The following is a 26,359-nucleotide window of genomic DNA, read 5'->3' as shown; positions in this document are numbered from 1 at the left end:
CAGCACCAGCAGTTACAGCACTGAGCAGGGCAGCATCAGAGGCGGGACGGGGCAGAGAAGGAGGCGGATTATTCCCCTCAGCACCAGCAGTTACAGCACTGAGCAGGGCAGTATCAGAGGCGGGACGGGGCAGAGAAGGAGGCGGATTATTCTCCTCAGCACCAGCAGTTACAGCACTGAGCAGGGCAGCATCAGAGGTGGGATGGGGCAGAGCAGGAGGTGGATTATTCTTACCAGCACCAGCATGTACAGCACTGAGCAGGGCAGCATCAGAGGCGGGACGGGGCAGAGAAGGAGGCGGATAATTATCCTCAGCACCAGCATTTACAGCACTGAGCAGGGCAGCATCAGAGGCAGGACGGGACAGAGAAGGAGGCGGATTATTCCCCTCAGCACCAGCAGTTACAGCACTGAGCAGGGCAGCATCAGAGGCGGGACGAGGCAGAGAAGGAGGCGGATTATTCTCCTCAGCACCAGCAGTTACAGCACTGAGCAGGGCAGCATCAGAGGCAGGACGAGGCAGAGGAGGCGGATTATTCTCCTCAGCACCAGCAGTTACAGCACTGTGCAGGGCAGCATCAGAGGCGGGACGGGGCAGAGAAGGAGGCGGCTTAGTCTCCAGCATTTTTACAGCATCAATCCGGGGAAGCCCAGAGGTGCGGCCTGACAATGATTGCTAGGATTCTTTAAATTCCATAGCGAAGCATGGGTATTCAGCTAGTATGTGGAAAAAAGAAACTCTTATCCATGAAGCAGAGGAGCTACGGCTGTAAAATGATTGTCAAGCAGGTGTGTCTACTTAAGAGACAGGCAGCCAATCAGGAGCAGTCTCTCAACTGTGAGAGATTATAAATAAGAAAGGTGCAAACTCAGTATATGTTGCATGGAGCATTGAAGGGGGTACAGTTTTATTTTCAGCCCAGTAAGAGGGCACAATTGCATTTTTTTTTACCTCCTATAGGGGGTCAACACTCTTTTGCCACTACAAGTCCAAGAGTTTTATCAGGCAGGTTTTACCCTGACCACAGATTTAGGAGTAGTCAAATGACCACACATTGCTAGTGGTTTGCACAATCCTGCTGCTGGGGAATGAAAAACGAAGACATTGTACGCTAAACCCCACAGCAGTATGAAAACATCTGGATGACTTCAATCTGATTATTCCTGGGCACAGCCCTTATTTTTAGTCATCATGCGTTACAATGTTGTGTCAATACACAGAAATAACTACTATGGATTACACTTTATTTAGTGCACTTTGATAGGGGATCCGGTCTCTAGGTCGACAGTAACCAGGTCGACATTATCTAGGTCGACCACTATTGGTCGACAGTAACTAGGTCAACAGGGTTTCTAGGTCGACATGTTCTAGGTCAAAAGGTTGACATGAGTTTTTCACGATTTTTTTCTTTTTTTTAACCTTTTCATACTTTACGATCCACGTGGACTACGATTGGGACTAGTAACCTGTGCAGAGCGAGGCGAGCCATGCAAGGGGACACGGTGCACTAATTGGGGTTACCGGTCACTTTACGAAGAAAACGACACAAACAAAATGTTAAAAACTCATGTCGACCTAGTCACCGTCGACCAATAGTGGTCGATCTAATGACTGTCGACCTAGTTACTGTGGACCCGACGATCCACACCCGCCTTCACCATATCAGGGGCCGCCTATGCTATTGTTAAACAGAACTTGGCGTGCAGGCAGTTAATCTAAAACACATTTTGGTTGATTTTCTTTTTGTTTGCTAGGCACAAAATACCAGGAGTAATCATAATATGTTACAAAACATCCTTTAATTACTAATAAACTATACATATTACATGCTTCATGTCTACAGAGAAGCAGCTTTCATCATTTCCCTGACTGCTTCTAGTTCTGCAGTGTCTTCAGTTCTGTACAGAAATCAATTTATATGACTGTCCCTATGTGGAAGATTTAATATTCTGTTTGCAGCAATCAGCTGTAGAAATCTGAGAAAGGTACTTGAACTGAAGGACTGCATAAATATGATTTAATATTAAATAGAAGTAGGTCTGAGAAAACAATCACAAAATAACAGTTAGGGTTCCCACTTCATCACGTTCCACCTGCTGAAATAACATAATAGATTTTGGGGGATTGCTGAAGCGCGTCTTATTAATGGAGTATGAGCCAAAAGACATCTGCTGCGCAACAGGTGAACGTCCTCTACAGCCACCTTTTGAAGGCTTCCATCACGTTCTGCATTGCATTTATATTTATTTATGTATTTTTGTCAGTGTTCATTCTCTGTTGCTCTTGGTAAGATTTAGAGTCCTCCCATGGGCGAGGGCCTCGGATGTTCATCCAGTTGTCAAGGTCCTTCTGCTTCAGCTTCTGTAGATGACAAGTGAAAAAAAAAAATCATTGGTTGAAATCAGACCACTGGAAGATGACATAGTGGACCTGACTTGGTTATGCTTGGTACAGGGCACGACGGTGATCGGGGAGTAAAGTAAAGTTATGCTGGGTACAGGGCACGATGGTGATCGGGGAGTAAAGCAAAGTTATGCTGGGTACAGGGCACGATGGTGATCGGGGAGTAAAGTAAAGTTATGCTGGGTACAGGGCACGACGGTGATCGGGGAGTAAAGTAAAGTTATGCTGGGAACAGGGCACGACGGTGATCGGGGAGTAGAGTAAAGTTATGCTGGGTACAGGGCACGACGGTGATCGGGGAGTAAAGTAAAGTTATGCTGGGTACAGGGCACGACGGTGATCGGGCAGTAAAACAAAGTTATGCTGGGTACAGGGCACGACGGTGATCGGGGAGTAAAACAAAGTTATGCTGGGTACAGGGCACAACGGTTATCGGGAAGTAAAGTAAAGTTATGCTGGGTACAGGGCACAACGGTGATCGGGGAGTAAAGCAAAGTTATGCTGGGTACAGGGCACGACGGTGATCGGGGAGTAGAGTAAAGTTATGCTGGGTACAGGGCACGACGGTGATCGGGGAGTAAAGTAAAGTTATGCTGGGAACAGGGCACGACGGTGATCGGGGAGTAGAGTAAAGTTATGCTGGGTACAGGGCACGACGGTGATCGGGGAGTAAAGTAAAGTTATGCTGGGAACAGGGCACGACGGTGATCGGGGAGTAAAACAAAGTTATGCTGGGTACAGGGCACGACGGTGATCGGGGAGTAAAACAAAGTTATGCTGGGTACAGGGCACAACGGTTATCGGGAAGTAAAGTAAAGTTATATGTGGGTACAGGGCACGACGGTGATCGGGGAGTAAAGCAAAGTTATGCTGGGTACAGGGCACGACGGTGATCGGGGAGTAAAGCAAAGTTATGCTGGGTACAGGGCACGACGGTGATCGGGGAGTAAAGCAAAGTTATGCTGGGTACAGGGCACGACGGTGATCGGGGAGTAAAGTAAAGTTATGCTGAGTACAGGGCACGACGGTGATCGGGGAGTAAAGTAAAGTTATGCTGGGTACAGGGCACGATGGTGATCGGGGAGTAAAGTAAAGTTATGCTGGGTACAGGGCACGACGGTGATCGGGGAGTAAAGTAAAGTTATGCTGGGTACAGGGCACGACGGTGATCGGGGAGTAAAGCAAAGTTATGCTGGGTACAGGGCACGACGGTGATCGGTGAGTAAAACAAAGTTATGCTGGGTACAGGGCACAACGGTGATCGGTGAGTAAAACAAAGTTATGCTGGGTACAGGGCACGACGGTGATCGGGGAGTAAAGCAAAGTTATGCTGGGTACAGGGCACAATGGTGATCGGGAAGTAAAGTAAAGTTATGCTGGGAACAGGGCACGACGGTGATCGGGGAGTAAAGTAAAGTTATGCAGGGTACAGGGCACGACGGTGATCGGGAAGTAAAGTAAAGTTATGCTGGGAAAAGGGCACGACGGTGATCGGGGAGTAAAGTAAAGTTATGCTGGGTACAGGGCACGACGGTGATCGGGGAGTAAAGCAAAGTTATGCTGGGTACAGGGCACGACGGTGATCGGGGAGTAAAGCAAAGTTATGCTGGGTACAGGGCACGACGGTGATCGGGGAGTAAAGCAAAGTTATGCTGGGTACAGGGCACGACGGTGATCGGGGAGTAAAGCAAAGTTATGCTGGGTACAGGGCACGACGGTGATCGGGGAGTAAAGCAAAGTTATGCTGGGTACAGGGCACGACGGTGATCGGGGAGTAAAGTAAAGTTATGCTGGGTACAGGGCACGACGGTGATCGGGGAGTAAAGTAAAGTTATGCTGGGTACAGGGCACGACGGTGATCGGGGAGTAAAGTAAAGTTATGCTGGGTACAGGGCACGACGGTGATCGGGGAGTAAAGCAAAGTTATACTGGGTACAGGGCACGACGGTGATCGGGGAGTAAAGTAAAGTTATGCTGGGTACAGGGCACGACGGTGATCGGGGAGTAAAGTAAAGTTATGCTGGGTACAGGGCACGACGGTGATCGGGGAGTAAAGTAAAGTTATGCTGGGTACAGGGCACGACGGTGATCGGGGAGTAAAGTAAAGTTATGCTGGGTACAGGGCACGACGGTGATCGGGGAAATGAACCATGTTAAAAATACCCGATTTGCCGTGCTCGCCCGTTTTCGATCGGGATTTTTAAACATGTTTAAAACTTCCCAATCCCTCAAGGCGACCGCTGGGGAATCAGGCCATTGCCCCAGCCCGTATCTGATCTATGGGGGCCTTTATTCCCAACTCAGAGTCAGGCCCAGTACTAGGATATACAATAGGGGTATTTTAAGATTTAAAAAAAATGAAAATGAAAACATAATTTTTGCACGTTTACACCTTGAGAAGCAAATGGTTGAAAAAGATTCATTGCAGTTTAAATGAATAAAAGCTAGCATATCTCAACCCTAATGCCCCCACCCCTAATCCTCCACCGAACCAGGCAAGAGTCCTCTAGGGTTCCACTGTTCCTCTTAAATACAGGAACTTACAGATGGGGTTGGGGAGCAGGAGAACAAAACCACATGCTTTCAATTGTTGACTGGTAATCCGGCTCACCTCTCCCACAGCAAGGTTAACAGGTTTAATTAACCAGTTCTATGGAGTAGATGTATTAAGCCTGGAGAAGTGATAAAGCAGTGATAGGTGCAAGGTGATAACGCAGCAGCCAATCAGCTCCTAACTGTTGATTTACATATTGGAGCCGATTGGCTGGTGTGTTATCACCTTGCACTTATCACTGCCTTATCACTTCTCCAGGCTTAATACACCTGCCCCTATATTACAAAACCACTGGGGCTGCGGGCCTGCATTGCCACTTATTACTAGGTGGTAGCGCAATTTTATGCAACAAGTATGTAAAAATGGAATACATAGTAAAAGTCGCCCAAACATACAACTCTAAGCATGACCATTGCTGGAACGCATCGGTAGACTGTATTTTTTAAATAATATGTTGAATAATAAATACTACAAAGTTTTATTACAAAATAATAATTCAAAACAGATACAATTATGGCAAATACCAATTCTTGAATACAAATATACCACAAATTAGCAGATAACTATGTTTTAAGAAGAAACTGGTGTATACAACATGTATTGTTAGCATTTCCATACATAAATGTAAAAATGAGGTGTGGGATCGTTGTAACACAGGGGTTCCATTGCCACACTTACACCTCATTTCCACCAAAATATCGGGTCTGACACGGAATTTGGAACACAGTTGCAAACCGGGTCAGACCCGGGTTTTATCTCTTTCCACCGCCGCACCGGCTTGAGTTATTCCTGAGTTAGCTCTGTTCACACTACGCAGGGGTGCAGTGCCGGCGCTTGGAGACTACATCATCTCTAAGCGCCACGAAATTCGTCTCTTCCCATGCTGTAAACGGGTCCTGAGTCAGATGACCCGGGTTACCCGTTTACACTGCAGCTCACCCAGGTCCTTCCAGGGTAAAACCCTGCTAGCTACCTTGGAAGCATTGCCGGGTTGCTGCACCCAGGTTTATTTAGGGGGGATCCTTGTCCACTGACCAAAGTCCGGGGTTGATGTGCATTCACATGCAAGTGGCCAGGATTTTCATGTCCCTGTTTTCCATGCTTCCACCAGTATTACAAATGCTAATAAAAACTGTATTTTGATGCCAGTCGGTACAGGGGCTTTAGTGGGCAAGGGGGCCTGAGTTGTAAGAATGTAGCAATTTGTACACTGATAGAAGCAAGAGTAATGCTGGCCATACACTAATACACTAGTACTATATTGCGTACGAATTAGACGCGTCGTATGATGCATTGTGTGCACATCGTACGTGTTTTGGGTACGATTACGATATGCAGCCCCGTTTGTCGAATGTGGCATCCTCCAATCAAACGGGCAGGCCATATTATCCCTCGTGATCGAACCTGGTTTTATGCACATACAATGCATCGTATACGATCAGCATTATTTTTGAGTGGCATTATTTTGAGTGGCATTTCCTTCCAGGTGATCACGTGATTTTTGTAAGGCACACAATCGGATTGATAGATTGTATGCTTCATCGTATGCACAAAAAACTCTAAATCGTGTGCCAGGAGGCTCCCGGGGGGAATGAAGGGAAATCTTATGAGGAATCGGATCGGATGCTGGTCGCCCTAATGTATGGCCTGCATTAGATCAACACCCCATTTCAAACCGATCTGTGAATCACTTGCTGATACACACGACACGAGAAATAAAACATATATAGGTTACATTCAGAAGTACTGTATAGAGAATGCCAAAACTAGTCAAGAAACATGCTTACTCTGTGGCAGAGCTGAATTGTATATTTGTTTTATCGCCACCTGCTATTACAGCAGAGCTACGGCCGCCTTATACACCAGGCGGATAAACGACAAAACAAGTTATTAAAGAGTGACAATGAAACCATCACTCATCTGCTGAACGCTGGACTGTTTTATGTGTCAGTAGATGGATATAAACCCGGAACATACACATTGAGGTGTCAGGTGTATCCCTATGGCAAATAACAGAACACAATTTATCCCCATGAAAAGTGCATTATCACAAGCCACTGCTCAGTCACAGACACAGATTGGGGCTGCAAAAGAAACTTGAAAGGAAACATCTTTCAAAAAAAAAAAAAAGACAAATGATAAATTCATTATGTACAATCTGGCATAAAGCAGTTAAGCACACATGCAAACTACAACAGCACTGCGCTCTTGGTCTGTGCATAAAAAAGAAATAGTACTAGACAGCAGAATCTAATTCTACATTCATACTGTGATGTGGCTAAAAGCTCAGACAGAATAACAAGGACGCAAAGACTTGCTGAAGATCACTGCTCAGATACAACGCTGGACAAGCTTAGATGGTAATGAAGTGCTCTACTGAACTACTTAGCGTGACTTTACCTTCATGTGGCACCGGCTAATTGGTCAGTGGCACTATATGCAAATGAACAAGACTAACCATTTAAAGCAGCATGCTTTTAATCATGTTTACACAGGAGGGTTGGCAATGGCTCATTCACCACAGGCACGGTGCATTTAACTTGCTTTTAAAGGGGACCTATCATACGCATGCAGAGGAAACATCCATTGTGTGAGCTGAACAAATATTCATGAGAACGTAGGCTATGCACCAGGGATGTGAATATCATGAAGTCACCCCCAGTGATGCTGCTGTTTTTTAGCAGATTGGATACCTGCATGGTATGTAAAAATGTGGCATTCACGTCAACTGATGTGCATAGGAAAAAATGCTTCCGCTATGATGAAATACTTGTATGAAATCTCTTTAAAGTAGGATAGTTTTTCCCTCAATTGTTGACCCTCCTATTAGAAAAAGGTAAAGGGCCCTCCTTCCTCATCCCTAGCACTATAGTTGCTCTGCATGGGCGGATTGAACCACCGGAAGCATGGGAGAAGTCCTGCTGGGCCAATTCAGATTAATATTTGCGGATACCCCCTTGAAAAAAAAAACAGTTTCACACAATTATTTTTTTTAAATATGCCCCTAAGTGAGCAGTACCTTGGCATATAACTTACAAGCAGCAATGAGGGATAAATGAACGGAGCTGCAGGTTTTCAAAGTTACTGATTTTTGGCCATATTACGGTCTGATTTTAATATGGCGATGGCAGTAAAGGCAAAACCCAGCATATGTTTTCTTAAATAACACCGATTCATTATTTTTATTTAATCCCACGTGAATGCACCAGTTAATAGGTTTATGTAATGTGCAATGTGGATACAGGTTGAGTCTCCCATATCCAGAAACACAGATTTATTTTTCTAACACGACTGAGATAATGACATATTTACTTTCTGTTGGTTCAATGCACACAAACTTTGCTTAATGCTCAGAATTATTGAAAATTCTCTGCGTATAATGGGGGTCATTCCGACCCGTTCGCACGCAGCGGTTTATCGCTGCGGTGCAAACGGGTGCGGAATGCGCATGCGCTGTGGCCGCAGTGCACGTGCGCGACGTTGCCCGGCGACAGGGGTCGCCGGGTTACGACGCGTCTAAAGAAGGAAGCGGTCGCAGAGCGGACCGCAAAGAAGATTAATGGGAAGAAGGCGGACCTGGGCGTCACCGCAGCGTTTCCAGACGTTTTCAGGGAGTGGATTTGAAAACGCAGGCATTTCCAGAAGAACGGAGGGCGGATGTCTGACGTCAAAGGCGGCTCCTGCATCGTAGAGATCGTCGCACAGGGTAAGTATATCCAGGGCTGGTCTACTTCTGCTTCAAATTTTTTTAGCATAGCAGGGATGCACAAGCGATCGCAGCCCTGCTAAGCTAAAATACACTCCCCCCATAGGCGTGGACTAGCTGATCGCAGCAGCAGCAAAAAGTTGCTGGCTGCGATCAACTCGGAATGACCACCAATGTGTATATGAAACCTAAATGCATTCTGTGTTTAGACTTGGGGCTCATCACCAAGATCTCATTATGGTATGCAATTATTCCAAAATCCGATATCCAGAATACCTCTGATCCCAAGCATTCTGGATATGGGAGACTCAACCTGAATTAAAGGAACATATGGAATATGAATGTACTATGTGTTGTGTGGACTACATATGTAATTTAGTGGTATTATTCAAGCAACGTGGCTGCATGTAGGGGATATTAATGTAATGTTAAGACTGGTCATCTAATGTATAAACAAGTAGGGTTCCAGTGGCAGAACTAGTGGCGCTGTAGTAGGTACACTCCACCAGGGCCCGCCACAGTGAAAGGGCCCGCAGCTGCCAGCATTACAATGAGTCACACAGACTCATTGTGTGTCGTCCGCCTCCAGTGTCTCAAAAACTCAATGCAGCGGCTGCCTCATACACCGACCGTCCCATGTGCCTCCCGCTGACCAGTTGTTCTGAGGCCTCCCGCTCAGCTTTGCTAGTGCTTTCCTGTCGGCGCGGCACCTCTGTTGCTGCTGCTAGTGGCTCCTCTACTGACTTGATGCACTGGGGGCTGCCGCTTTAGTGCTTCCCGCTGGCCCAGCACTTTGTGCTGCTTTGGCTGCTGGTGGCTCCCCGGTCCCGGCACCTGAGGTCTCCCTGGACTAGTCTATGGCTGCTCCCAGCACTGCAAAGATCGTTTGCCACTCTGGAGCATCTTTCCACAATGTTACATGCACAGGGTGAGCCTGCACCAATTAAAGCCAGTACATCTTACACAGGTGAGCCTGCACATCTTACAGTCTAAGCGAGAGCAAGCACATCTTAAATGGAGCTCTGCTGTGTGGCATAGGGTGTATAAGGAGCTCTACTGTGTGGCATAAGGTGTATAAGGAGCTCTACTGTGTGGCATAAGGTGTATAAGGAGCTCTACTGTGTGGCATAAGGTGTATAAGGAGCTCTACTGTGTGGCATAAGGTGTATAAGGAGCTCTACTGTGTGGCATAAGGTGTATAAGGAGCTCTGCTGTGTGGCATAAGGTGTATAAGGAGCTCTACTGTGTGGCATAAGGTGTATAAGGAGCTCTACTGTGTGGCATAAGGTGTATAAGGAGCTCTACTGTGTGGCATAAGGTGTATAAGGAGCTCTACTGTGTGGCATAAGGTGTATAAGGAGCTCTACTGTGTGGCATAAGGTGTATAAGGAGCTCTACTGTGTGGCATAAGGTGTATAAGGAGCTCTACTGTGTGGCATAAGGTGTATAAGAAGCTCTACTGTGTGGCATAAGGTGTATAAGGAGCTCTACTGTGTGGCATAAGGTGTATAAGAAGCTCTACTGTGTGGCATAAGGTGTATAAGGAGCTCTACTGTGTGGCATAAGGTGTATAAGGAGCTCTACTGTGTGGCATAAGGTGTATAAGGAGCTCTACTGTGTGGCATAAGGTGTATAAGGAGCTCTACTGTGTGGCATAAGGTGTATAAGGAGCTCTACTGTGTGGCATAAGGTGTATAAGGAGCTCTACTGTGTGGCATAAGGTGTATAAGGAGCTCTACTGTGTGGCATAAGGTGTATAAGGAGCTCTACTGTGTGGCATAAGGTGTATAAGGAGCTCTACTGTGTGGCATAAGGTGTATAAGAAGCTCTACTGTGTGGTATAAGGTGTATAAGGAGCTCTACTGTATGGCATAAGGTGTATAAGGAGCACTACTGTGTGGCATAAGGTGTATAAGGAGCTCTACTGTGTGGCATAAGGTGTATAAGGAGCTCTACTGTGTGGCATAAGGTGTATAAGGAGCTCTGCTGTGTGGCATAAGGTGTATAAGGAGCTCTGCTGTGTGGCATAAGGTGTATAAGGAGCTCTACTGTGTGGCATAAGGTGTATAAGGAGCTCTACTGTGTGGCATAAGGTGTATAAGGAGCTCTACTGTGTGGCATAAGGTGTATAAGGAGCTCTACTGTGTGGCATAAGGTGTATAAGGAGCTCTACTGTGTGGCATAAGGTGTATAAGGAGCTCTACTGTGTGGCATAAGGTGTATAAGGAGCTCTGCTGTGTGGCATAAGGTGTATAAGGAGCTCTACTGTGTGGCATAAGGTGTATAAGGAGCTCTACTGTGTGGCATAAGGTGTATAAGGAGCTCTACTGTGTGGCATAAGGTGTATAAGGAGCTCTACTGTGTGGCATAAGGTGTATAAGGAGCACTACGGTATGCGGTTAATATACCACCTGTCGGGATCCCAGCTTTCAGGATCCCAACACTGGAATCCCAACAGGTGGCTAAATGCCGGCGGTTGGTATACTGACCACAGTCCCGTATTTCCCACTCGGGTGGTAGGTCCACGCCACCACCCGAGTGGGAATATAACCTGTGGTGAGCAAAGCTCGCCACCGGACCCAATGCGGCTGCCGCTGTCGGGATACTGACAGCCTCCATCCAGACAGCTGGTATATCGTATTTACTCCAGTACTACTGTGCGGTGTAATGTGAATAAGTGTGCACTACTGTGTGGCGTAATATGTACTGGGTGTACTATTGTGTGGCCATGCCAGGGACGTGCGCTGAGCTAAATGGCTCAGGAGGCACTGGCTTGCACCAGAGCCAGATTTACACGCAATATATGAGCCAAAGGGTACATGGGGGCATTATACACATGTGCAGCAGTATATACATCTGAAAATGTTGTGAGTTTTGATCAGAGATGTGCGGAAAAGATAGGTGCCTCACCTGCCATAGACTTTTTACTCCACAGTTTTGGCTATAAAAATTATTAGAATAATGCAAAGAAGATATTTCAGACATATTCTTTGTATTTTTCATATACTTTATACAGTAAAAACTCAGGCACAAACGTTAGTATGACAGGAAAGTCTCTGCCTCACCTGCCTCACCCCACCGCACGTCACTGGGCCACGCTCCTTCTCAGTAAGACCACGCCTCATTTTTTCCACACATACCTTCAGCGCACTCTGTTCCTATTTGGAATATGGGGGGAGGGAATGCATATTGTTGGACCTGGGCCCACCACTCTCTAGTTCCACCACTGATGGTGTCTCTATATTAAATGTATAGGCTAATAACATAATGCGGGGTGAAGGACGCTAATAATGAAATGTGGGACTCTATTAAATGTGAGTGCTATTCATTTAATAAAGGGTTGGCTGGATGGCCGGGGGGGGGGTGGAGGGGGAGGGGGAGTGGGGGGGGGGGGGTGGAACATTATATATTAACTGTAGGTATTAATAATTTACTGTTGGGGCTGGTTTGGGGGAAAAACATCCTTGGAGTATTGTGCCACTGCTTAGCTTTCTGGGAGGACTCCAATATTCGAGCACCAGCCAAGCAGCAATAGAGTTTAGGAAACCAGCAACTGTCTGAGAGCTGTGCTGATTCCACCATAGCAATCACTGTGCTCCCCCCGATCTGCCCTTGCCCAGGGCCAGATTAGCAATGGGACAGATGGAGCTCCAGCTCCAGGCCTCCACATAAAAATAGGCCCATCATCACGGCAGCATGGGGATCACTAGCCACCAGATGGCCGCAAGGTCATTCATAAATCATCAACTATTAAGACTGCATTTCTAATTTTCTCACAAAATTATGCATTTTTTAAATATTTTTACATATTTAAGGAGACATTGGAGCCGATAGTGCAGGGGTGTACGCGCCCATATGGCTCTGGCTACACCCACATAGTACTGATCACACACACCCATTTCTCATAACGTGGGGGGGGGGGGGGTAGACTCATGAACTCACGTTGGCCTACTACATACATAAAGGGGGTAATTCCAAGTTGATCGCAGCAGGAATTTTGTTAGCAGTTGGGCAAAACCATGTGCACTGCAGGGAAGGCAGATGTAACATGTGCAGAGAGAGTTAGATTTGGGTGTGGTGTGTTCAATCTGCAATCTAAATTGCACTGTAAAAATAAAGCAGCCAGTATTTACCCTGCACAGAAATAAAATAACCCACCCAAATCTAACTCTTTCTGCACATGTTATATCTGCCTCCCCTGCAGTGCACGTGGTTTTGCCCAACTGCTAACAAAATTCCTGCTGCAATCAACTTGGAATTACCCCCAAAGCCCCTGAAACAGGGTAAATAAAATCACAGTAACCTTACAATAACACCCACTGGTGTGAGGGGAAAAAAGAAACATCTGTAGAATCGTACAAACAGTAAATATTTTAAGTTGACTTAGAATCACCTTGTTTGATCTTTCTGGGGCATCAGGCCCACCAGAATGCAATCTCTCAATCATCGGAAACTGCTGCATTTTTTATGCGACCGCTACCTATTTGTTATAAACAGCTCCCTGAAACCTGTCTTTGCGATTTTATTTAAAATGCTTTCAGCCGGTTCTCGTTGCCAACTCAACTTACTTGAAGTGACAGAGAAGAGGAGTGAGGACAGGATGCGGGAAAGGTTATATTTTATCCAATCTTACTCTCATATTTAAAGTAAGTTTACATCAGTTCACAAACTCAGATGTGTAGTTGTATAAACGTAAAATCATTCCGGTCACCCCCGCGCTGCCATGTTATTGGGCATGGATACAATTTGTGTTTTTATGCTTTTCAATCCTCATTTGGAACTGAAGGACAAGAACAAAAAAACAAAAAAAAATAAATAAACCATAACAAAACCTAAACCGCAAAGTCCAAGAGCACCGTCTGCCCATTCGGCATCTGATGAAAAACACAGATTTAAAAAGCAACTTAATGGACTGAAGTCATTATTAAAAGATAATTGACAATATCAGAACGGACTGGTGCTTTGAAATTTCAAACAAAACTAATGGGATTAAAATAAAACAAAAAATATTTCTAAAGTGAAATTATCCTGATAGCAAAACAGACTCTTACATGAAGGAATGAGAGCAATATATTGTACGCAAAAGATTCCTGGTCTTAAAAGCTTTTTTAAACTTTGAACAATATTGAATAAAGTATAAACAACAAACGAAGCCCCCAACCCCCACAATCTTACTGGATAGGGGTAAATCACGTTTTACTGCCCTGTTGGCAATGAGTGGCGGCTCCTTCTTACATTTGGTAGGGGGGCTGGAACTCTTCCCGTGCCTGGAGAATAGGCAGTCAGTCCCCGGTTGTCCGCACCTGCACAATTCCCCCGGCTTCTATGCACCGCACAGACTGCAGCCCGTAGAAGCATCTGGCTTCACAGACACTGAGGGGGTTGGTGGATTTTACCTGGGGGGGTGGGGCTGCAGTCCTACAGCCCATAGGTAAAATCCGCCACCGGTTGGCATCCCTTGTGAAAAAGTGTTGGCTCTGCCTTTTTTATGCTGCCGATAAGTTCAAATACTAATAGTTAACACTTGGACCTAATTATGGTTGACCACCAGATCTTGATTATTGAAATAGGTGTTTGAATGGGGGAAAGCAGAAGGGCGGTGCTTCCATCCCCCCCACCCAAGTCAATGCTGTTGGGAGAGCAGTACTCAGAACTGCCTCCGTCACAGAGTACACAGCCACCGGTCACTAGGACCTGCCGCGGCTCGCACACCAGGTCGACCCTGCATCCTGCGCTAATGCACATGTGTGGCCATGGTGTGGGTCTCTCTCCTTCAGCGTCCATTAGCCACGGGCCCTGCTACAACCACAAGGGCTGTGTGCCTATGCTGTACCACCGCTGCCTAGGTGCCAAAGCACACTACTGCTCTCACAGCGAGTTCAGAGCCGGATGATGCATTCTGCACCAGACGCACTACAATGACCAGCAAAAATGCCCAGCTCCTGCTTGTGAGATCCCTGCACTTACTGTGGTTTAACACCTGCATCGTGTAGGTGGTGTGACGGGTTACTCCAGCTACCCCGGAGGGGGCAGAGACCTTCAGTGATTGAGGGGAGCCAAAGTGATATCTTGCCCCATCCAGCTGATGCCCTTGACCCCACTCAACCCATGTAAGGGAAATAATAGGTGAATTAAGTTCTAAAAATATTTTTGAAAATATGAATAGTCTTTAATAACATGTGAGGGATCTACAGGAAACAATGAGCCTGACTTAGCGTTGTACGCAATGCCGATATTTACCGAGTTGAGTGATTATCGTTAAACTGCTCACGCATCTATGTCGCACTGCGCACGATACGTTCTAAGCTAAGTACTAGATTATGGAGCTAAGTATAACATATATAAAAGCATAACAGTAACCATATTTTCATCATGGCGTTCTTAGATCTAGCTCAGTCCGTCAAATGTTGTAACAATCTTTTTCCATGAACTTCAGGCGATTATTCTCACGTTCAATGGGAACTGATTATTGATCCCATGAGACGTAAGGCAATTCAGGTACAAGTGAAGCAGAGAATTCAGGAAGTTTGCTTTCTTATAGGGTGATTAATCATTTCATTAAGCACATACTTTTCCACCGGAATGGGCTATTCTGGGAATGACTCCACCGCAACAATGTATGACCCAGGATGTAAAGCAGGTTAAAAAACCAATCCAGGTCTTCTAGTAAGGAGTGGTATGAATTAAGAAATGTGGTTGCTGACATGACACCCCCCCCCCCCCTTCCGATGGTAATGTGAGAGTTTACCTTCTGTTGTCCCCCTTATATGGCAATGTGTTTTTGTGAATGCTACTAATGTCATATTGCTCTATGTCTCGCTGCCGTTTCCGGTTATGTCATATACTGCCTTTTTGAACATTTGCTTATTCTTGTGTTGTGCTCATTGTTGGGTCTCGTTACATAGCTGTACTTGACACTTAAGCCCAGATTTATCAAGCCTTGGATGGAGATAAAGTACCAGCCAACCAGCTACTAACTGTCATTTTTCAAACACAGACTGTGACATGGCAGTTAGGAGCTGATTGGTTGTTACTGTATAACTCTCCAAGGCTTGATAAATCTGGTCATGAATATTCCTAGTACTGGTTTATGTTGCTTTCTTTTTGTGCAATAGTATTTTGCTTTGTGTCGGATTAATAAATATATCTAAAAAAAATAATAATAGATTGTTTGACATTAATACCCCTTTCACATCGCACAAATAACCCGGTATCGACACGGCATATTGCCGTGTCGACACGGGTCAGTGTGCGATGTGAAAGCACTTTCTGAGAATTAGCGGGTCGCCTGACCCGGTAATTCAACCCGGTATAAAAGAAGGATTATACCCGGGTTGATTACCGGGTCAGGTGCAGTGAGAATGGGAGCCGTGTCGATGCGACACGGTTCCCATTCACAGCATAGGGAGAGGCGGCGCAGGAGATGAGCTCATCTCCCAGCGCCGCCTCCACCCCCGCCCCTGCTGCTGCTGCGTTCCCCCGCTGCTATGGCAACCGACCCGGTATATTGCCGGGTCGGAAAGCCAGCAGAAGGGAGCAAATGCCGGATCCCACCCGGTAAGGACACGTTTCTTTTACCGGGTGGGATCCGGCATTTGCGATGTGAAAGCGGTATAACTTGTGCAACTAAAATGCACATGTTGCCCTAGGTTCCCAGACTGGGTGCTGTGCCCCGGGGCATTTGCAAGGGTGCCCTGGATAAGTGGTCCAGGACCAATTCAAATTATTTATTGCCACTTTGATAGGCAAAACCAGTGCTGGGGTCTTCCAATCGTAACATATGTGGACAAACTGAATGGAATCCGGTCTATCACCTAAGGGTGAACCCAAGGGCGGTTCTACACCTTGTGGCACCCAGGGCAAAAGTTTCCATTGGCGCCCCCCCCCCCCCAGCAAAACAGATAATACGCAGCTAAGGCGCACGTCAAAAATATGGGCATGGCTTCATATGGGAGGGGCGTGTCCACAGTTATGTAGCTGTGCCCCCTGTAGATTTGCCCCCAGTAGCTGTGCCCCCTAGTAGCCGCTTACAAACACAAAAAATAAACCAAAAACAATACTAACAGTACCAGCCCCGCTCCTGCTCCCGACCGCTGCCGCTCCGTCTGGCTGCCCGCTCCTCTCTATGGGAGAGACCTCATGACGTCTCTCCCATAGCGGTGCCGCACAGACACTAGAGGTCAATTATGACCTCTAGTGTCCGACGATGGAGCCGGCTGCAGCGGACGCCCACACTGCCCACGGCGTCTGCTGTAGCCGGGGAGTGGGATGCGGGTAGGCGGTGGGCGCGGCCGCAGTCACCCCGAAGGCGCCCGCAGCTCCCCAGGTGGAGGCACTGCTTGCCCGCGCCAAGAACCGATCCTGGGTGAACCCAAGAATGACGTATAAACACAATTTACTTAATTTTTTTTTTTCCTGAATTTCACAATAAGAAACTTTTGGCCTAGGGGTGCTGGGAATTTTTCTTGGGATGCTCTAGGGCTCAGTTATTCGCACAAGTTTGGGAACCACTGTGTTACATAAATGTAGTAATATTTTACTTACATACAAGGCCATTTACCAAACTGCACCAACACACATCTCTTCACTCATCTCATAATATCTCTCTACAAGATCTACGTCTCTCATCCAGACGCATTAGTTGCTCCCACTTAAAATGACAGGACTTTTTCCGGACTGCACCCGCTCTGTGGAATCCCCTCCCACGCACAATAAAACTCACCTCTAGTCTCCAAACATTCAAGCGTTCCCTGAAACCTCACCTCTTCAGATAAGCTTATCGAATTCTGGGTCCACCCACGTAACCTTCAGTGTCTCCTATCTAATTACATACTCTCTGTACAGTCCACACATAACCTCACGTATTTTGTCTTTCTTCACTTTCACATACTCCTGACTACTTGGCCAACATTGCTGGGTGATCATATCATACAACCCATTAAGAACCTTTGGAATCTGGCAGGACCATTATGCAATGGTCAGCACCAATCTTGTGCATCAATGCCTTTCTCCCTATAGAGTGTAAGCTTGCGAGCAGGGCCTTCCTCCCTTCAGGTCTGTCTGTTATTACTCAATTTTGTTTTATTACTGTTGCTCCAATTGTAAAGCGCAATGGAATATGCTGTGCTATATAAGAAACCGTTAGTTAATTAATAAATAAATAAATACAATTTGATTAGTAAAGCTGAAAGATAAGCTCTATCAAGTTAAAGTGTTGCTGAATTCTAGCTGTGATAATACAGAAAGTGTGCAAAACAAAACTTCTGCCTAGGCATCCGCCAATTCACCTCTGTGCGCATTTAAGACTTGTATTTTGGTTGTAAATAGCGCTGTCCTCCTACAGCCAAGTAGACAGTTCATTGGGATTCAGTATGGGATCCCGGCAGTCAGGAAACAGACGCCAGAATCCTGGCAGCGAGTCCCCGAGCGGGCTCGTTGCTCTCACCGTGCTTTGGGCTCGGTGGCGAGCCACCTCGGGTGGTGGCGTGGACCACCACATGACGGGGAATACAAGGCTTCTGTCGGGATTCCGGGCATCAGCATTTACACGGCTATCGTTATTCCGGCGTTGTGATCCTGAACGCTGGGATCCCAAAAGGCGGTATATTGACCGCATCCTGTACATTGGGGTAACTGTAAATTAATCCAGTAGGTCACTAGCAGCAACAGGGAGCAGTAATGGTAAAGTGGTGATATGGTGGGTGATGTGTAGGACTTCCGTTGTGTCATTTCACTGTTATTAACAGTGGAACTGTGTGTTTTTAATAGTTATGCCCAATCAGAGTTAGATATTATAGTCTAAGGAGCAAGCATGCTAAGGGGGGAATTCAAATGTTTGAAAAGTCGGTTGGGTGTCTGTTTTTTCCCTGTCTATTAGATAGGAAAAAACAGACACCCAACTGACTTTTCAAACAATTGAATCTCCCCCTAAGAGTTACAGTAATTCCACTCTCCACAACGTAATTCTATGTAGCAGCATACCTGTGTATGGTTTACATATGATTTGCCGGCGGCCGGGATGCCGGCTGTCTGTATCCCGACAGCAGCATCCCACCTGCCAGAATGCCGTTAGCGGGGCGAGTGCTATGAGTTCTCCTGCAGGCTTGCTGTGCTCGCCAAAGGTTCTGATCCCGCTCTATGGTGTTGTGGACCCCGCGAGTTGGAATAGTTATGCTGAGCCAGTATTCTGGCTGAAGGCATTGTCGACTGTTGGGATTCCCGGCGTCTGTATCCTGACCAATGGGATCCCGACATTCGGTAAATTAAACGCATCCCCTGTGTATTAACTGCAACCTAGCTGATATACCATTAGTATGCAGGAAGGTGGGGGCGCCAGTGTTGCTAAGGTTTCTGGGTAGATGTGCCTCATCACCGGCAGAGTGTAAATATATTCATATCAAAACAAGAACAATTAAATTAGTAAATATAATGACATGTAAGGGATGTAATTTCACTACCAACCTTCACATCAATGGCAACGAGGAGCCTAGTTCTCATAATTAGACACCTTGCAGCAACAACTGTTGTATATTATTGGCAATTACTGTAGCAATAAAAAAACAACTGTATTTCGCCTGCATTTATCACAACATCATCATCAAGGCATCCGACATTTACTCCGCTTTCCTGGCAATACTGGCCTGGGATGTTGCTTACCGCTAGGCCCTCCGTCAGTTGTGCAAAATGGGAGCATGGGCGCATGGGAGTGTGGACACCCCGTCACCGCCCCCGGTGTGCTTTAATAAACCAGCAGCAGTGCAACACCTACCAACTCCTCCGTGGATCGGCACAAATGTCCCGCCTGCTGGATAATGGGACAGCCCTTCATAATCAGGACTGCCTGACTAAAAGAGAGACTATTGGGAGGTATGCTATCACCATAAGGAGCCGGTGATAGTTCATGATCGCTCACAAAGACACCCCTATTCTCAGGCAAAAGGCCTCTTTATGGGTGTAGTATGAGTGGCCGGCACCAGGATCTCGATCGCCGGCATGCTGGCAGCAGGATGAGCGCAAATGAGCCCCTTGCGGGCTCTCTGCGCTCGCCACGCTGTGGGTACGGTGGTGCGCTACGCTATTTATTCTCTCTCTAGGGGAGTCGTGGACTCCCAAGAGGGAGAATAGTTGTCGGTATGCCGGGTGTCGGGATTCTGGCGTCGGTGTACTGAGCGCCGGGATCCCAACAGCCGGCATACTGAATACCACCCCTCTTTATCCTTAGATGACTACATCCCTCAATTTGATCTTTGTAGTGCCATTTTGGAGGATCCCAAACCAAAAAAAACTAAACAGCCAAAATCTAGATAGTAATAAAAACTCCATTGTTATTAAAACTGTAGGTGTCTCTTGCTTCCTGTGATCTATTAACGAGTCCTATTAAGTGATGGTCTGGAGAGAGTAAATCCTGTGCTTATTCAGTACAAAACAATTTGGGAAACTGATCTTAAAAAGACACAAAAGGAAACAGTTAAAAAGGAAAATTTTCAGCATGACAACAATAATATTATATATATATATATATATATACATACATACACACACACACACACACACACACACACGCACTCATACACACAGAAAACATATATTCCGCACAGCCAGTCATGTCACACGCAAACTGAAACAATACAAGAGCTCCTTTAAAAAACGAGTGTCCTACTTTGTCATGTGCCGTAGGTGACACATTCCTTACACTCTGCTTTGCATGTCCTCAGCCCAAGAACAAATCATCTGAGCTGATAGAAAGAGATATGATGGCTTAGACAAATGGGTCTCTAATGAGAAGGTTTGTGTGCTAGGAATGCAGGAAATAGGAACAGAACCTGTCTCACACACCCCTTGTGAGGAGCAGAGCCTGTCATTCTGAAGCCATGATTAGGGGTCTACTTATCATAGGAAAAAAAAACATCCGTCAGAGACAGGGCTTCTCTTCAGCTTCTCCAGGTATGGCATAGGCAAGCAGGGGACATAACTAGGGATATGCAAGCAGTGTCATTGCCAAGGTCACAACAATCACTGCCCAACAGCACCTGGATGCTCTGCACACACCCTGCAGCCTGAAGAGCAGGACCCTATGGGCTGTGCACTACGTCCTCAGCGTGACAATAGGACATCACAATATCAGAGGCAGGGCTGACATAGATCCCTACTCCGGCCAGGGGCACCGACAGCTGTGCCTGACCCAGGTACTGGGGGGAATAGGGCCGATGCAGGGAGGTGTGGCCGCCCCCTCCTTAGGTAATGTAAAAAACATTAGTCTTTTTGTAGCCACGCACTGTGCAGGGTGCACCAGCGCGAGAACCGATGGGCACCGGCAGGTGGTGAGCGGGTACCATCATCACTCACCTCCCCGCACACATCACGCAGGGAGAGAGAGGACACTGCTTCTGCAACTGCCTCTCATCCTAGCGCAGAACACAGCAGCGTGTGTACTGGGCTGCGGAGAGAGCCTGCTGAGCAGCTGTCACTCCTCTCTCTCCCCACCCCAAGTGCTGGTGCTATCTACAAAGTGGGAAGGGAGGGCAGCAGGACCCGAGCCTGTTGGAATTCCCCCTCTCTGCGCCACTGGCTCCGGATCTGTTGGTAATAGGTTGCCATAGCTGCGGGGGGCGGAGCCAGCAGCGGGGGGGGGGGGGGGGGGGGGGTGGAGGCGGAGCTGGGAGATGTCCTCTTCCTATGTATCGCACTGACCCAGGAACCCGTTTACACTGCCACTGACTGGTATTCAACCTGAACACACCCCACCCAAATCTAATTTTCTCTGCACATGTTACACCTGCCCCCCTGCAGTGCACATGGTTTTGTCGAATTGCGGGGCTCAGAAGCAGGGACCCAGTATGGGGAAGGTGGGAGGTGCTGCGGTATAATCGCCTGGAGTGGGGGACGCAGCCGGGTGACCGGAACCATCAACAGGAAGGTAGATGGTTAACATACCACCCATCGGGATCCCGGCTGTCTCAATACCTATGCCGGGATCCCGACGGGGATCATCATTGCCAGGGGTGTAATGACTAAGTGGGGAGGGAATACGGTCATTAGGTCGACACAACTTAGGTCGACAGTCATTAGGTCGCCAACTAAAGGTCGACATGTATTAGGTCGACATGGTCATTCAGTCGACATGTACTAGGTCGACAGGTCAAAAGGTCGACATGAGTTTTTCACATTTTTTTTCAATTTTTGGACTTTCATACTTTACGATCCACGTGGACTACAATTGGGAACGGAAACCTGTGCCGAGTGCAGCAGTAGCGGAGCGAGGCACCTTGCCCGAAGCACGGCGAGCGAAACAAGCCATACGAGGGGACGCGGTGCACTAACTGGGGTTCCCCATCACTTTACGAAGAAAGCGACACCAAAAAAAGTCCAAAAATCCATGTCGACATTTGACCTGTCGACCTATCACATGTCGACCTAATGACCATGTCGACCTAGTGTCCCTGTCGACCTAATGCATGTCGACTTTCATTGGTCGACCTAATGCATGTCGACCTTCATTGGTCGACCTAAGTTGAGTCGACCCAATGACCCATACCCGTGGGAAGATACTGCTATCCATAAATGGGGTTATGTGTATGGGAGAAGCACTGCTTCGCTCAGCTGTATAAATAGCATTTGTGTGCAGCCCCCATTGAAACCTATGGGGGCTGCAGAAATGTGCACAAACAAATAAATAAGCAGAGAAAGTAGTGATTCCCCCGTACTCTTCTCTGTTAATACAGATCATCAATATTTTAGGATTTCTCCGGTTACAATTCGGATGAAAAATATTTAAGTTTACTAAATAGACCCCATGGTCACAAAAAATATTACCAGATATTACCAGAGTCACTAAACCTAAAATAGAAAACTAAGGGCCTAATTCAGACCTGGTCGCTAGGTTGCATTTTTGTACAGCGGGCGATCAGGTCAGAACTGCGCATGCGTATACACCGCAATGTGCAGGTGCGTCGCACAGGTACAAAGCGGATCGCCGCTCAGTGACGGGTTTTGCGAAGGATCCATTCGCACTGGCGTTTGCAAGGAGAATGACAGGAAGAAGGCGTTTGTGGGTGTCAACTGACCATTTTCTGGGAGTGGTTGGAAAAAAAGAAAAGGCGTGTCCATGCGTTTGCAGGGAGGGTTCCTGACGTCCATTCCAGTCCTGGACAGGCTGATGTGATCGCAGCGGCTGAGCACATCCTGGGCTGCGCAGAGACTGCACAAAATCAGTTTGTACAGCTCTGCTACACATGCAATCGCACACTTGCACAGCTAAAATACACTCACCTGTAGGCGGCGCCTATCTGATCGCAGCAGTGCAAAATTCGCTGCCCAGCGATCAGGTCTGAGTTAGGCCCCAAGAGCATACATTTTTTTCACACACAGAACAGAAATAAACAGAAACCCACAAATAACCCTCAGTCAATATAAATAATGTTAGAATAATATTTGTATCAGATCAGAGCTGCTAGATGTAACATAGTAACAGTTTTTGAGGTTGAAAAAAGACAATTTGTCCATCAGGTTCAACCTATTTGTTGTTTACTATTCTGTATTAATTTTTAGGATTATTTTAGCCTGTTGCTAATGTCGGCCGTAGTGTTTATTCCTCTTTTATTTTTATTAAAATAAGTATAGTGCATGACTACGCACCATAATCCTGTATATCCTTATCCACTAGGTACTTATCTAGCCCATTCTTAAAACTGTTGACCGAGTCCGCCATTATTACTCCCTCAGGCAGGGAATTCCAAACACGTATTGTCCTTACTGTGAAGAAACCTTTAAGTCTCTGTGTGTGAAATCTCTGCTCTAACCTAAGCGGGTGTCCACGTGTCCTCTGTGTTGATCTTACCAAAAACAGATCCCCCGCAAGCTCTATGTATTGTCCGCTTATATATTTGTAGATGTTGATCATGTCCCCTCTTAGTCTCATCTTTTCCACTGTACACATGCCCAGCCTTGCAAGCCTTTCCTCGTATTCCAGGGTCTCCATCCCCTTAATTAGTTTGGTCGCCCGCCTCTGAACCTTTTCTAGTTCCAGGATATCCTTTTTGTAGTAGGGTGCCCAAAATTGTGCACAGTATTCAAGATGTGGCCTCACTAGGGATTTATATAATGGGAGTATAACACTCTTATCCCTTGCGTCAATTCCCCGCTTTATAGATGCTAGTACCTTGTTAGCCTTCTTTGCTGCAATCCTACTTTGGGTACTGCTGCTTAGTTTGCTATCTATGGGAACACCTAAGTCCTTTTCCAGTACAGAATAACCTAATTTTACCCCATTCAGTATGTAGGTGTTATTTTTGTTCTTGCTACCAATGTGCATTACCTTACATTTGTCTATATTGAAGCTCATTCTCCATTTTGCTGCCCATGCTTCCAGTTTGACTAAGTCGTTCTGAAGAGACTCAGCATCTCCCTCCGTATTTATAACCTTACACAATTTGTTATCGTCGGCAAAAATTGACACCATGCTCTCCAGATCTACTGCTAGATCGTTAATAAAAATGTTGAACAATAGTGGTCCAAGTACATACCCTTGTGGCACACCACTTAGTACTTCAGTCCAATTTGAAAAAGTTCCATTTACCACAACGTACTGTTCCCTATTATCTAACCAATTTCTGACCCAAGTGCATATTGTGCTCCCTAGCCCTAGTTCTTGTAACTTATAGATAAGTCTCATGTGTGGTACTGTGTCGAAAGCTTTAGCAAAGTCTACAAAGATTACATCCACCTCCTTACCCTGATCAGGGTTCGCACTTACCGTTTCATAAAAGCCTAGTACAGTAAGTTTGTTTGACATGATCTATCCTTCACAAATCCAAGTTGGTTCCTATTAATAACCTTACTGGCTTCATTGAACTTCCGTATACTGTCCCTTAGAATACCTTCCAGTACTTTCCCCACTATAGATGTAAGACTAACTGGTCTATAATTACCCGGTTCAACTTTACTTTTTTTTTTGAATATTGGCACTACTTCCGCTATAAGCCAGTCTTTGGGAACCTTGGGGGTCATTCCGAGTTGATTGTAGCTGTGCTAAATTTAGCACAGCTACGAACACGAACTCAGACAGGCGGGGGGACGCCCCAGCACAGGGCTAGGCCGCCCCGCACGTCAGTGCCGCCCCTACCCCCCGCAGAAGTGCGGCGATGCCTTTGTACTTCAAGAGTAGCTCCCGGCTAGCGCAGCTTTAGCGTGCTGGCCGGGAGCTACTCTGCGCTCCCCGAACCGCAGTGGCTGCGTGTGACGTCAGGCAGCCGCTACGAGCCATTCCCCGCACGGTCCAGCCAAGCCTGCGTTGGCCGGACCGCGCCCACGAAACGCCGTTTTGTCCCCTCCCGCCCATCAAACGCCTCTACCTATCAGGCAGAGGCGATCATAGCGCAGCGACGGCAGGCCATGCGCCGGCGCACTGCGGCGCTGGCGCATGCGCAGTTCTGACCCGATCACAGCGCTGCAAAAAACTGCAGCATGCGATTGGGTCAGAATGACCCCCCATGTTTGTTGTAAGTGAGTCATTGAAGAACAAAAATAGTAGTCTTGCTAGTTCGGTGTGAAGATCCATCAGAACCCTTGGGTGAATTCCGCCGGGACCAGGTGATTTATTAATCTTAATTTCTTTAAATCTGGCACATACTACCACCTCACTTAAATATGCACTTAGTAGTGAGACATTATCTTTTCTGCGATTGTGTGTTAATCCCTGCATCTGGTCCTCTCTTGTGAATACCGATGAGAAAAACTCATTTAATTTGTCCGCAATGTCATTATCGTTTTTGAATAAGACTCCCAGCTTGTCCTTTAAAGGGCCTATACTCTCCATATTCAATCTTTTGCTGTTGATATATTTAAAGAATTCTTTGGGGTTTGATTTGCTTTTCTTTGCTATTAGCTTTTCAGTTTCTACTTTAGCCGCTCTTATTTTTTTTATGCATATTTTGTTACAATCCTTATAGTGCTGGAATTACTCTGCATTCCCGTCTGATTTGTATTTTTTTTGAATGCTCGCCTTTTTTTACCCATTAGTTCCTTAATCTTCTTGTTAAGGCACATTGGTTTGGAATATTTAGTCTTTTGTTTGCTGCCCATGGGAATACATTTATGAGTATTACTAACAATTAGTCATTTTAATACCTCCCATTTCTCCGTAGTATTTTTACCTTGAAACAAAATTTCCCATTCGATGTCCCTTAAAGCTTCCCTCATCATGTCAAAGTTGGCTTTGCTAAAGTTTAGAGTCCTAGTTGAGCCAATATAGGACTGCTTATGAAAACTGATGTTGAATGTGACCATATTGTGGTCGCTGTTTCCCATAGGCTCCCATACTACAATATTCTATATCAATTCTCCATTGTTAGTTAATACCAGGTCTACGATTGCATTGTACCTAGTTAGTTCCTCGATTAGTTGAAGCAAGTAGTTATCATTTAGTATAATTAAAAACAAATTACACCTAGCAGTATCACATGGATAATTTGTCCAATTTATCTTCGGATAGTTAAAATCTCCCATAACTATTACATCTCCTACTCCTGCTGCTGCTTTTTCAATTTGCTTCAGTAACATTTCCTCATCAGACACATTAATAGCAGGTGGCTTGTAGCATAACCCCAATACTATCTTTTTTGTTCCCCTTCCCCCACATGCAATTTCTACCCATAATGTCTCAACAGTATTTACAGTCCCCTCATGAATATCTTCCCGT

General features: G+C 46.3%; 1 protein-coding gene across 1 annotated transcript in view; it reads right to left on the bottom strand.

Moving 5' to 3' along the window:
* Positions 1-1,781: 1,781 nt before the first annotated feature.
* LOC134979889 (cytochrome c oxidase assembly protein COX16 homolog, mitochondrial) overlaps positions 1,782-26,359 on the bottom strand; it is a 99,268-nt gene continuing 74,690 nt past the window's right edge. Inside the window, exon 4 of the mRNA XM_063946517.1 lies at positions 1,782-2,362. Coding sequence (XP_063802587.1) covers positions 2,249-2,362 — 114 coding nt within the window. The 3' untranslated portion in view covers positions 1,782-2,248. The remainder of the gene's footprint in view (positions 2,363-26,359) is intronic.

Source organism: Pseudophryne corroboree, chromosome 12 (assembly GCF_028390025.1).
Source record: "Pseudophryne corroboree isolate aPseCor3 chromosome 12, aPseCor3.hap2, whole genome shotgun sequence".
Lineage (NCBI taxonomy): Eukaryota > Metazoa > Chordata > Amphibia > Anura > Myobatrachidae > Pseudophryne > Pseudophryne corroboree.
Note: the sequence above shows the minus strand (reverse complement) of the source record. Positions and strands in the feature narration are given on the sequence as shown.